The sequence below is a fragment of the Phlebotomus argentipes genome, unplaced genomic scaffold (genome assembly GCF_947086385.1).
Source record: "Phlebotomus argentipes unplaced genomic scaffold, Phlebotomus argentipes genome assembly contig_5, whole genome shotgun sequence".
NCBI classification, from domain to species: Eukaryota; Metazoa; Arthropoda; class Insecta; order Diptera; family Psychodidae; genus Phlebotomus; species Phlebotomus argentipes.
Window position 1 is genome coordinate 3,641,482 of NW_026776165.1, and position 13,508 is coordinate 3,654,989.

Genomic DNA, 13,508 nt, shown 5'->3' on the forward strand with positions numbered 1-13,508 from the left:
TCAAATTAATGGTTTAAAAATTTAAATGAAGAGTTTATAGATTGACACAAGCAGAGCCTTAAAGTTTTTAAACGCGAGGATCACTTTTATTCATGATCGAGAGAGAGACATATTATCTAACGTTTAAGCCTATACAAATTGTTAAAAGAGTTTTTTTTTTGTCTTAGATAATAAATGTATTGCAAGAATCTAAGCCGAGAGTTGTGAATGCGTGTGAATTACGATCTTGACCGTGAGTTGTTGGCAGAAGTTCATCACAATTTGGAGGTCTTTTGTATTCAGACGCTGAACTGTATTTATTCTTGGCTGCTTCTCTACACAGAGATCAACAGGAGAGCGCGTCAGAGTCGCGGGAAATCAGTCGAGAGCGATCCAGCGACGCGGCAACATGATCTTCATCGTGAATCGTGGAAAAGTTGTGCAGATCTTTGTGGGTTTTGCCGGTGAGTTGATTTGAGTGATAATATTGATTGCATCGTCAATTTATCAGGGATTGTTGGAAGAAAAAGGCCTCTTCGTTAAGATTTGTACGAAAAACTTTCAGTGCATTTCAAAGCCAAGATTCTATTGATGATATCAGAATCAGAAATCAAGTTCATCCAGTCTTCGAATGCATCTTATTAATTATAAAATTTAATTCACTGTGCTGCGCATTTATTTCCGTGAATACACATAAGAAGAAAAGTCACACATTGTATATCAATAGTGAATGAATGAGAGGAATAAGAGGAATGAGAAGTGAAATTAGGTGATAACACGAACAATACATCTTAAGACAATCTAAAGAAATACTTATTATCATCTATTTACAATTTCATTTATGAGATAAAGCAGATAAAGTATATTCATCTTCTAGACCAGTCACTAAACCTATAGGAATTCTCATGAAGATTAAAGTGGACAGTGAAGAAAAACGTGTCTTAAAGGTGTTTTGAACGTTTTGAAATATAATACGGAAATTAAAGTTGATATAATTAACAGTTAATGAGCAAAAAACACTGGACTAAACTAAGCCTAATTCCAAAGTTCGTTATCACAAAGCCTTTCCTCAATGAGCTAAAAATTGGGTGAAGTTCAGAGATTTTCTCTCTTGTTCTTGTCCCAAATTATTCAATGTTTATCAGTGAACTCAGATTGGGTGCTTTTCGAAGAGAAATTGTGCTGATAATTGCTGACAATTGATGGATTGCGACACAGAAATTGGTGGAATTTTGCAAATTGTGAAACACTTTTTGGTCGAACAAATCACATTTGTCTGCTTCTTCTTAAATATTCTTGTCTGAAGATTTTGCCTACATTTGGAAACTTGCCGAAGAGATAATATGTACAGTAGCGAAAATTAAATTAGGACACCTATGAAATTTAGACTAATTTTCCTGACACTCAACAATGAATAATACGAACGAAACAAACTTTGCACAAAACCAAGAGAATTTAGGTGTTTTCTAGTAGAAAATTGTATATTAGGCATGCAAAGAAGCAAAGCCTTTGCTAGTTCTCATTATTATTGTATTTTTGAGTATTTCTGTGTGCTAAAATCACTACAATCCTGGATTTCTTGACATGGCATGGAACGCTTTAATGCTAGAGAATATGGAAATGCAATTAGAATCATTTTCCTGCCAAGCTTCAATTATAAATTGAATAATTCTTTCACGTTCTTAATCTGTAAATTTACAACTTGTGTGAGTTTTCATGCTTGTGAAGCCAAAGAATGCAAACATTTTAAAGTGTATTTTAATCATTTCAAAACTCAACCGAAACATGAAATAATTTGCAATTTTTGCGAGGGAAAAAAAAACTCTCACTTTCCATGCATAAAAAGTGTGGAATTTTCTTGGGAATTCTTATAAAATATTTATTGGTTTAGAATTCGAACGTCACGCATAACGAATTGCACGATCTTCAATTGATCTGCGCACTCTTTCGCTGCAGCGAACTTCCTGTCCGTCCTCTTCGGTCTGGTCACGGCATGGACTTCCCCGACGATCTTCCTGCTGCAGTCGCCAGAGACGCCGCTGGAGGCGCCCATGACGGACGATGAGGTGTCGTGGATGACGTCCGTGATCTACTTGGTGGCCGTCGTGGGCTCGCTGATCGCCGGCTGGATGGCGAACGTGGTGGGCCGGAAGTGGACGCTGTTCGTCAGCGCCATTCCGCAGCTCGTCGCCTTCATTCTCATCTTCTTCGCCCACAACGTCACTCACATCCTGATCTCGCGCATCATGAGCGGACTCTCCATTGGCCTGTCCATTGTCATCATTCCGATCTTCGTGGCGGAAATTGCCGATAAGGAGTAATCAATTGGCGTGATTGGGATGATTTGGTGATAGCTTGATGGTCACGAGGACATTTTTTTCTCTCCCTGTTTCAGCCTGAGGACAACTTTGGGAAACTTCATGGGTGTGTCCATCAGCTTTGGCAGTCTTCTGGGCAAATTCCTGCCCAATCTGGGCGGATTCTATCTCACGCCCATCGTCGTTTGCGCCATGGTGGCGATCTTCACGCCAATCATCGCCATTCTGCCGGACTCTCCGCAATATCTGCTGCTGCGGAATCGTCCTGCGGAGGCTGAGAAGGCCCTCAAGTTCTACAGGGGCACCGTGAAGAGTGCACAAGGTGATGATGTGCAGCAGGAGTTTCAGGAGCTGCAGAAGTCACCCAGTTTGAGTGGACAGAAGATGTCAATCAGTCTCAGAGATTTCTGTGGCGGCGCCACAATTCTCACCATTCTCACCAGCTTCTGGCTCAGCAATCATCCCACATTCACCGGCAATCGCACTCTCGTCTCCTTCACGGACAAACTCTTCAGGATGTCTGGCACAACACTGGACATCGCAATGATGGACATCGCCATCGCCGTGCTGCAATTCGTCGCCTCTGTCGTCTCCACCTTCATCATCAATCGCTTCGGCAGTCGTCTGGTGCTCATCTACTCCTTCGTGATCAGCTTCATTGCCCAGATCACCGTCGGCACTTACTTCACACTCACGGAGCACGGCTGGGACTTGAGCCACCTCTCGTGGCTCCTCTTTGTCGCCCTCGCGCTGGCCATCGCCATTCCCGGCAGCGCCATCAACAGTCTCGCCTTCGGCATGGCGGCAGAGATTGTCTCGCCGAAGCTCCGTGGATTCCTGCTCAGCATCTACATCGTTCTCACCTTCATTCTGGGCTTCGTCTCTGCGAACTACTTCATTGCTCTCGGGAATTTCTGGGGAATCTCAGGATGGATGTGGATTTTCGGCGGTTGGTCACTAATCAGCATCTTCTTGTGCTTCTTCCTTCCAGACATACGAAATACCAAAACATTCGACGATGTTCTTGAGCTCTTCAACAAGAAATTACCACTGAAGTGGCGCGAAAACACCAATTTGATTCACGGTTTATCTGTTGTGTCCGCAAATAGAACGAATTATGGTTCTTAGAGTTTGGTTTTAAGGGTAATTTATTAATTAAAATATACAATTTGGCCACACAAGTTGATGGAAAGGGGGAAATTAATGTGTTCAAGATGGTTTTTGGACGACACGGAGAAAGAGACAGAAATTGTTAGAGACACAATTATATTTATTTCATTATTTAAATTAAATGTTTAGCCTAAGAATGTTTCATTGATGTTTCACTTAGCGGAGATTCACACTATTTTATGGATAACTTTTCAGCGCGCGTTAATCAGCAATGGAGTTCCGAAGCAGGAAGTTTATGGTGAAAACACAGCATTTGTAATTTGTAATTTGTCCGCGATCATCTCTTTCTTCCCCTCGCGTTTCGTGTATTTTCTTTCCTACTCTGTCAGCGTCCGACTCTGACATGTCGAGACAGCCACTGTGCGAGTAGGAAGGAAAATACACGAAACGCGTGGGGAAGAAAGAGATGATCGTGGACAAATTACAAATTACAAATGCTGTGTTTTCACCATTAGGATCGCTCAGCATTTAGCAATTGAAAATGTTGATTTTGTATTTTATTGTGGTCTGAATCTTTGTCGCATAATAGTTTTTAATCAAGGCAGAAAACCTTCTTCAAATGGTGAGAAAGAAGTAAAAATCGCGACTCACAATCTCAAGACGCACAATCGAAGATAGTAAGCGAGATTCAAATTCTAACAAGCAACGTATTTTAGCATCTATTAAGAAGAGAATCCTTTTTCCCCACCCTTGCCGAGTGTTTTCCACTTTCAATGCTGTCAATTGTCGACGCTTTAGCTTTAAGTTCCTTCACAACATCCAGAAGAAAGGACATAATTTGATCTCTTTTGTTCTGCAAAAGCAAGAAGTCTTCGTGTATTTGAAAGGGAGAAAAATCAGACTTATTGGAGATTATCGATCTGTTTCCTTAAGGATATTCCAAGAGGATTTCTTAAATAAACTCGATAAGTAGATTATCTTCCCTTAACAAAATGTGATAAGCATCCGGAGTCAGAGAAATGAACTGATAATCGAAGAATTGGGCTTTCTATATAGATTATAATCCTAATCGTAGGTTGTTATCATGGAAGCTTTCATATCAACGTCATGTGTGTGATAAATACTTGAAGACAGAATAAAACTCATTTCTTGCTCACCTTTTTATTATTCAATTGAATATTTGATAAATATACCAAGACTTAATTGTGCTAAGGAGGCCATATGGGCAAAAATGCCTGTGGCCGTAAAGCTCTGAAAGGCAAAAAAAATTGTGCTAAGAATAGAATCCTCCGGCAGCTGTTGACACAGTTAGATCGTTTATCAGTTTAAGATAAACCTTCTTCAAATCGCCATACGAGTTTTCTTCGACATTCTTCATCATGCGATTGTAAACTTCCTTAAAATATGCCGCATAGATTTCGGGCACTTTTACATCCAAATACAGCTGCTTGATGATGGCTTCATCTTCGGGCGTGTCTCGTCCGTAGTGAGCCAGCATGATTTCCTTCTGAGCCGGCGTTGCGTGCTCCAGACAAGCGATCGCCATCCAGCGACACTTTCCCTCCTGAATGTCCCTTCCGACCTTCCCGGTGATCTTCGGGTCGCCGAAGCAGTCCAAGAAGTCGTTCTCAATCAGGACAATGTATCCCAATTCAGTGAGAATCGAGCGAGCCTTGCCCAGCTCTGAATCCTTGTAGCCAGCCAATGTCATTCCCATGGCGACTGGAAAGAAGCCGATAATGTTGGAGCTGATTCTGGCCGCGATGGCCTCATAATTCTTTATCGTCATTTTCTTGAAATTGTGCGCACTGGAAATTTCAAGATGTTGGCCCATATACGTGATGAACATTGTTTCGTTTACGATATCCAAAAGACGCGGGAAGCATTCAAGATGGCCGAAATGTTTTCTGAGTAGATAAAATGCTGCGGTTTGAAGCAAGCAAGAATCGTTCACGGCACTCATTTTCACATCTTCCAAGCGATACCAACATGTTTTATTCCTTCTTGTGTGACCGCCATCTAATATATCGTCACACATGTTGATGCCGTCGAAAAGCTGCAAATATTATTCTTGAAAAACATTGGAAAACTTCAAGAGCAAAGTTAGAGTCTTACAACTTCCACTGCCCATCCAAGGTAGTAAGCTTGCTTCAGTTTCTCCGGTGTTAAATTGGGCGTCAGCATTTTGCATGTCTCAGTGACCATAATGCCGCCATATTTCTTTCCACCTTCACTCACGTAGTCTAGAACCTATTTGAAAAAAGTCCTTTTTGCACATCATCCCAATTTCCATGCAAGATTTTCTCTTTTTCATACCCTTCGCAAGTGTTTTCCACTGCCAGTGCCGTCAATTGTCGCCGCTTTTGCCTCAAGTTCATCAGCAATTTCAGGATAATAAGCCAAGAAGTCATTCAATGTCTTCTGCGACAGCAACATATCGTCGGGTATTTCAACGCGAGACAAGTTAGGTTTACTGAAAGCACGAAACTTTTTAGTCAACACACTTTCGAAGTCAATGGAATTCCTTCCAATTTCAACATACTCGACAAGAGGTTTATCCTTAATACTCGGTAGCAAGGAATATTTGTTGATTTTATCCAAATGTTCCACACTCTTAACCGTAATTGTTGCAGAAAAACACCTTTTCTTCGGAATACTTGCATAAACTTGCAGCAAATTCCTCGCAAGCACTTTCTGAGTAGCTAAGAAAACTCTATTCAAAATCATGTTAAACACTTTAAAGATTCTTTGCTTGATTTTATCGAGTTACTTTGCCCAAAGTCACAGACTGAACTGATAATTAAAGAAAGATCACTTTGTGTTTATATATCTATTTGGCTACACCGTAAAATCAACATTTTTATTGCAAATTTATAGTCTTATCATCTGCGTTATAATAGGCTATAATTCAATATCTCGATGACTTGAAAGCTCTTGCATCGAAATATCGACGGATAATGTGTTATCAGAAAAAGAAAATTTTGCTAACGAATCTGGCAATCAAACTTTTCAATGGTTCTTCGAACAGTTTACAACTGTATAAAAGTGTTCAAATCACAAGACTTAATTAGTTAGTAATTTTAATTGCCTTTAAATGACATTTAAGAGACATTCTTGCAGTTTGAGTTGATCAATGATGAAATTTTAGCAAGATTTTTGTGAAAAATTCCATGTCTTTTAAACTATTCATTCCATACCTGATAATTACTTTTAAAGCTGTATTTTTCGTGTAATTTAAAATCTGTGAGTTTGTGTCATGAGAAAGATAATTTGTAGTCTATGTCCACATTAACTCCCAAATTATAATGAATCTGTTAAGTTTCCATTCAATCTTTCTATAAGAATCATCTTTAAACAGCAATTTTTGGACATCTTTTTCGACCATAACCTCAAAATATCCACTAAGAGATCTTCAAAAACTCAGTTTGGAAGCTTTCCAGGTTGCAAAATCATCTCTTCTTGCTTGCTAATGAGCTCAAAACAGCTGATTCTGCGTCAAGATTGCTAAGAGAGTCTTCTAAATGAACATTTTCGACGTCCAAATGGCTATTTTTGAGGTTATGTTATACTTCAACATGATTCAAAGTTTTTCTTAGCATCAACTATGTAGAATATTGTGCATATTCTCTTTAATTTCAACAATATAAGCAGAATAGATGTGCTAGAATGCAAATTATTCACTAAATCTGTCCTTGATTCATTGACATAACCTAGAAATGGATTATTGTCAATTATTTCTACCCAAAAATTAAGAGAAATCCAAAGAATTGTGAGTATTTGGCTGTAAAAGAAACACTCAGAAATTGGAATATTATATGTTATTGAACACTTCCACTTCTGAAGTACTTCCCGCTCAGCTGTACACCACTTCTGACTGTATTATCTCCCCCTTGTTTTGCGTTTATTTGGGGCAATTTTCGCATTTTTTGCTCAGTAGAGAATGAAAATTCTCAGTATTTGTGTATGTCAAAGAATGTGTGTTTCTTACGTTTTAATTACCCCAATTGTCCTGATATGGAGAAAGAGAATTTCAAATATATTGTCCTTATAAATTCTTTCTTCTGCTTATCACTTTTCAGTCGTCGCGTCACTATAAAATATATGATTTTTTATAGTATCTTTTGTGCATAGATTGTGTGGCAAAATGTTGAATCAATTGATGTTGTGACGATGAGCAACTTTTAAGAGTAAAATTCGCTGTGTGTTTTTATTCGTACGAAAATTATATTTCATAATAAACGATATAAATATTTACTTTTTACACAAAGTCACAATATTATGTACAAATTGTCAAAATATTCCAAGTGAAGCCCAAAAAAACTATATCAATTTTTATTTTATGCATTAATTTCTCTCAAATGTTGTGCAATTTATATCAAGATTATTATTCTATTCTATTGCAGTGTGTGTCTTTTCTTTTTACTTCAATCATCAATATGTGTACTTAATAATTAATATCCATATAAATGTAACTTACGAAACTCTCAAGTAATCTCTAATTTACATATTTGTTACTTATAAAAAAAAGAAACTTACATTTTACAATGTGTTTTATGCATTTAAAAAATCCCTTAATCAGTCTATACAGCAATTTATCATTGATTTTTATGCCTAAAAATCCTACCAAAAGTTGACTAAATGTAACTCTTATTTTCTCTTATGTTTCTGATACCCTTTTTTATTTTTGGTTTAGAGACAAAAAGCATTTTCTCTCTCTCTCTCTCTTCCTTTTCTTTTGTCTCTTTGTAAAATGGAATTGTAAAATTTTTATTTGCCCCCCAAAAAACTGTTGGTTTCACGACAATATTATACATTTTATGTACTCTCTCTCTCTCTCTCTCTTCACAAATTAATCGTAGGCTAACATAGTTAATTCTCTCTTCAATGACAATATATTTCATTCCAAAGATTGCAACTGTTTTTCTTCTTTTTTTTTGTTTTTACAGGTAGTGTGAATTATCATGGCAATGATGTTCTTCAAGAGCCTGAAGGCCAACATCAATCCACTTCTTCATATTTAGGCAATATATAGGTACAGCTCGAGACACATTTTCACCGATTTTTCCACATTAAGAACATCAAAATTCAACAGGAAGACGATGGAAATGAAGTCTTTTTATCTGTAAAATTGTCTTTTATTGTTTCATTTATCCAGACACAGATGAAAAACGTGAAGAACTCGCTTTCTTCTCTTCTAGTCATTTGGTTATTGTGTTAAAGAATCATCTGTCTATGAAAAATGGTAAGATAAATTCGGGAAAAAGGGGAAATAATCGATCAATTTCCAGTCAAAAATAGACATGTTAAATTTAAAACATGTAAAAGTTAAACATTCGAAGTGAATAAAGAAAAACTGCCCTTTTTATTCTCGCTAAAACAGTGTTTTAACGGAGTTTTAGCTGATTCCACAATGTTTAAGAGGAAGAAAAATTGTGAAATTTGGCAAAATTACTAAAATTCCAGTTCATAATTAGTAAATCCGTGATAAAAAGAATTTAATGCAAACATAATTCATGTTTATACATAAAAAATTAGAGCTACAATTGCAGATTGATTCATTTTTGTAAGATATTTGCAGATTTAAATCTGTCACTCACCTTTTGAAATAGTTTAACACATTTTGGGCCAGAATAGCAAATAACACAAGTCCTAATTTTGTCATATTCTTTCTAGGTTATGTGACTGATTTCAGACTAAATAACATCTTCAAGTAGTAATTCTTGGGCCTAAATTGAAAGTATTATCACTTTATTATAAGAATTGCGTTTTTTACTTTTCTTTTCTTCACTTTTCTTCAATAGTCTTGGCATGAGAGGTAGAAGAGTTTTCAGTGTGAACTTTTCTCAAAAAATGTCCCAAAATGCCCCCATTTAGAATGGCATTAAAACATTGCGATCTCGAGTGCAGAGAAATCGGTCAAAAGTGCCTCAATGGGAGTGAAATGGCTCCAGTTTAACAGATAAATGTCACCCAAGTGAATCGGGCTGTGTGCATGGTCAATCTTTACCTCTCAAGAATCTCAATTTGCATGCTCAACATCATCTCACCTTGCACGCTTAGTCCTCCGGACTCACGCTGGCCAGCGTCTTCTTGATCCTGAGCGCCGTGAGGCGTGCGGCGGGATTCTGATACCAGCACTCCTTCATCACCTTGGCGATGCTGTGCTGCACGCCGTTGGCGTGCCAGCGCGCCGGCACGTGCGGCCGCTGGCGGTCCGTGCACACGACCTTGCGCATCTCCTCGATGGTGGGATCGGGCTGCACGAGATCGAAGTAGGGCAGCTGGTAGTCGTCGTGCACGCCGGCCACGCTGCAGCGCCGCGCGATCTCCCACAGGATCAGCCCGAAGGCGTACACGTCGGCGCGCTTGAAGGCGTCGAACTGCGTGGGATTGATGGTGTCCTCGAGCACCTCGGGCGCCATGTAGCGCTTCGTGCCCACACGATGCGTGGCCGGGATGTCCACGGTGTCGTTCTTCACGTCGTGGCGCACGGCCAGACCCAGATCGCCAATGGCGCAGCTCAGATTGGCCTTCACCAGCACATTCTTGGTCTTGAGGTCACGATGCGCGATCGCGGGCTTGCCGCGTGTGCCCACAATGTCCATGTGCAGATGCGCCAGGCCCGTGGCAATGGACAGCGCCATGGTGAGCATCGTGCGCGTGTCCACGGTGCGCAGCGCCAAGAAGTCAAACAGCGAGCCATTCTCATGGTAATCCGTCACCAGCCACAGCTGCGTCCACGTGCCGTTGTCCTTGTTGTCCGCAGCAATGAAGCCCAGGATGTTCTCGTGGCGCAGCATCACCGTCTGATAGATCTCCGCCTCGCGGAACCACGAGCACTCTTCGCGCGACGAGAAGATCTTCACGGCCACATTCTCACCGCGCCAGCGACCCTGATACACCTCACCGAAGCGCCCCTTGCCGATGATCTCCACCAGCTGGATCTGCCGCGCGATGGAGCGCTGCACCAGAAGCGGCAGCCCGGCCGATCCCGAGCCGGACGTCGTCAGCTCAATCATGTCCTGAATTGTGTGTCCGTGCAGGATGCGATCGCACTCTGAGTCGTCAATCACGAAGGATCGCATGTTGGCGCATCGCTTCCGCCGATAGATCAGACAATACGTGAGCAGAGCGATGCAGCAGAGGAGAAACGTCGCAGCCACGAGATACAGCACGATGTCCCAGTTCACCAGCTCCTGATCCTCGTACAGCTTGTTCCGCAGGATCTTCACTGTGATGTCATTGTTGCAGAAGTCCGTGTCGCAGCACTGAACGTTGTACTCGCGCAGTTTCTCCTTGGACGTCAAGCACTGAATCGGCAGACGATTGCGCAGCGTGCTGGACTCCGTGATGCATCGATAGGAGACAATTTCTCTGCTCCTCTTCAGCTCCACGGACGTGAAGCAGAGCGCCTCGGTTTCGCAGATGTAGTTGGTGTCGAAGCACAAATCACAGTGGCACTTGAGCTTAGGCCTCGGCGTGGAGAACTCAATGTCGCTGGCATTCTTGTACGCTTCGAGAACTCGTCGCCGGGACGACTTTGCCGGCTTCTCAGTCTCCTGGACAATCTCTGAGGAGTCCTCAGACACTTCCACATCGCTGACATAGTGATTCTCAGCTGATCTGAATGCTGAGGCGGCGTTTGCGGTCCGCAGAAGGCAAACAGTGGTCAAAATGACCTGAATTAGCATCACACTTGGTCTCATGCTAGGAATTAGAGAGTCTGTGTCACTGGGAAATTCACTGGAATGTCCTGTCCACTCAATCACCAAGTGATTCTCGGTATTTTGTCCATTTTTCTCACAACTTCCCAGAAGATTCACGCCACATTTCCACCGTCTGTAATGAAAAAAAGGAGAACTTTTATTAAGAGTCAATTCGTCAAGTTCAATGCTTTGTTTTCCGTGATTTCTCTTGCATTTGCAAAATTTGTGTGTGTGTCTCAAGTTTCTCCTGAAATTCATTGCTTTGCTATTTGACTGGCAAATGGAACAAGTTGAGAAGCCTTCGTGAATGCATAAGAAATGGGGATGATCTGAGGCAGATAAGATTAGGGCATTTCTTCTGGGGCTCATCGACAAATTGCTCAATTCTCGCGCTTTCTGATGGCAGGAAGTGGCGGAAATCATCCGCTTCTTCTCTGTCTTCATCCCAGCAATGTGTTTATGGAGTATTTCGTGAAAATATAGTGAAAAACTTGAGGGAAAACACAAAATTCTGCACTTGATGCAAACCAGCCAGTTAAACGTCAAATCATTATTACGACGATTTCTACCCAAAAATGATCAAAATCTCGTGATATTCTACTTGAACACCAACAGAGAATACTTACAGAAGACTAAAAACAGTCTCTTCTCTGTCAATTCACTGCACTTCCAGGGATTTTAGCCACTTTTTCTCACAGACTTTTTCAAGAAGATAACAAAAAGTCCACCATATTTGCAACACGAACACGAATTCCACACGATTTCCACAAAAGCCGAAAGTGCGAGACTTTCCCGATTCGCCCGAATGACAGCCGCGCGCGTGAAAAAGCAAAACAACAGTGCGGAATTTTGCGAAATTTCTGGATTTTCCAAGTGTACGTTTTGCCTGGACTGTTGGTGACGTTCGTGAGGATATTCAGGATGGGTGTGACAGTGTTGCAACCATACATGATGCCGGAGAACAAGACTGGAGCTCAAACAATCGAATCCCTGACAAAGCAGGTAAACATTGAATTGTGTTTTGGAAGAGTTTTTTCACACTCATCTTGCTGTTTTGGGCAATTTTCCAGCTCACCGCTCTGGGGGCAATTCAGGCTGGTCACTTCCTGGTGGATTGCGATACGTACATGAGTTCGCTGCAGCAAATGGGTCATCCGCCAAAGACAGTTCACGTTCTGCACTCGGTAAGTCTTCGGATGATTTCTTCAAAAGTGCTTTCTGATTGTCTTCACTCTGACAAATCCTCCTCCAGTCTGAACACCCTGCCTCCGTCTTCTCCATCCTGGACACGGGCAGCAAGCAGATTCCGCTGGTGGCTGATGGTCTCTTCGATCTGCTCATGCTGAAGATGACGCCGCACTACACTTCCAAGAAGCAAACCAAGACGGAGTCCAAGGGGCCTCGATTCGAGCTGGGAGACTTCCTGGTGAAGCTGGGCAGCGTCACCATGAGTCAGTCCTTCAAGGGGATCCTCGTGGAGGTGGAATATCGACCGTGCGTCCTGCCGGCGAGTTGCTGGGAACTCACGAGAGAATTCCTGCAGGGCTTCCTCGGCTCGTGCGTGCCCAACACAATTCCCTCCTACTTCACGAACCACAACAGACTGAATGAGATCTACCAGCCGCTGGACACCATCCAGCAGTATCTCGAGCACTTCACCAACTATCGCAAGCAAACGGCGCCCGGCGTTGGCATGCGACAATGATTTTGGGAGTAAAAGCGAGTGTTGCTCAAGAGAAGAATGGATGAAGCACACTTCAGCTAGAATATCAAGGAATGGAAGAATGAACGGGAATGATAGAAATGGATAAAAAAAAAAACCCCCAAGAAATACGTGAAAAATGTAAATATTTCCTTTTCCAATCGGAATAACAGATTTTCTACTAAACTCGTTTGGGAAACTACTAAAATCGCATTTTCGCGCCAGTTTCCTTCCATTTTCACACTCTCTATGACTTCCTAATAACTTTCCAAGCTTTTATAGCATTTACAACAACATTTAGAATAGTTTCAAGCCCCAAAATAAACATTAAAGCGTTACAAAGATTTTAGGAGTAAAAAGTTAGTGAAAGAAAGGCAATTCCGAGCATCAAATTGAGTTATTAGAGATAATTCTAGGAAAAATTGAGGGAAAAATGCTGATATGAAGCGATAAAGGGAAGGAAAATATACAAAAAATGAAAGAGAAGTGAAAACAGTGTGAAAAAATCACAACTGAAGGAGAATCGAACCCGCGACTTCACGATCTTGTGCTAAATTCTCTTCTATAGAAGATTTGCGCTGGAATTTCTACATATCTTTCTAACTAGACGATTTCGAAAACACAATTTCGAATTAGTTTTGGAGGGAAAGAATATTTCGAAGAATGAATCGGAATGGATTGTGGAATATTTAT

General features: G+C 41.1%; 4 protein-coding genes across 5 annotated transcripts; 2 read left to right on the forward strand and 2 right to left on the reverse strand.

The window, feature by feature from the left end:
• The first annotated feature begins 197 nt into the window (after positions 1-197).
• LOC132265904 (facilitated trehalose transporter Tret1-2 homolog) lies at positions 198-8,769 on the forward strand. Of its 2 annotated transcripts, XM_059766699.1 has the most exons (3): positions 198-443; positions 1,936-2,296; positions 2,375-3,594. In XM_059766699.1, the coding sequence occupies exons 1-3, from the start codon at positions 389-391 to the stop codon at positions 3,423-3,425; spliced, it is 1,467 nt and encodes a 488-aa protein (XP_059622682.1). In that variant the 5' UTR covers positions 198-388; the 3' UTR covers positions 3,426-3,594. The 2 variants fall into 2 exon arrangements, 1 of the variants encoding a protein (XP_059622682.1); XR_009468597.1 differs by lacking the exons at positions 1,936-2,296; positions 2,375-3,594 and adding an exon at positions 8,354-8,769 and having other exon boundaries at positions 359-443.
• LOC132255362 (farnesyl pyrophosphate synthase-like) lies at positions 4,568-5,874 on the reverse strand. The gene is made up of 3 exons (XM_059751361.1): positions 5,724-5,874; positions 5,523-5,657; positions 4,568-5,463 (listed from the first exon to the last, which is right to left on the reverse strand). The coding sequence occupies exons 1-3, from the start codon at positions 5,841-5,843 to the stop codon at positions 4,681-4,683; spliced, it is 1,038 nt and encodes a 345-aa protein (XP_059607344.1). The 5' UTR covers positions 5,844-5,874; the 3' UTR covers positions 4,568-4,680.
• Positions 8,770-8,812: 43 nt separating the features above from the next.
• Positions 8,813-11,856, reverse strand: LOC132265771 (TGF-beta receptor type-1-like). The gene is made up of 2 exons (XM_059766545.1): positions 11,740-11,856; positions 8,813-11,246 (listed from the first exon to the last, which is right to left on the reverse strand). Exon 2 carries the CDS (start codon positions 11,111-11,113, stop codon positions 9,464-9,466), a length of 1,650 nt encoding a protein of 549 aa, XP_059622528.1. The 5' UTR covers positions 11,114-11,246; positions 11,740-11,856; the 3' UTR covers positions 8,813-9,463.
• A 116-nt stretch (positions 11,857-11,972) lies between these two features.
• LOC132265612 (mediator of RNA polymerase II transcription subunit 20) lies at positions 11,973-13,501 on the forward strand. The gene is made up of 3 exons (XM_059766344.1): positions 11,973-12,115; positions 12,184-12,297; positions 12,366-13,501. The coding sequence occupies exons 1-3, from the start codon at positions 12,035-12,037 to the stop codon at positions 12,816-12,818; spliced, it is 648 nt and encodes a 215-aa protein (XP_059622327.1). The 5' UTR covers positions 11,973-12,034; the 3' UTR covers positions 12,819-13,501.
• The last annotated feature ends 7 nt before the right edge of the window (positions 13,502-13,508 follow it).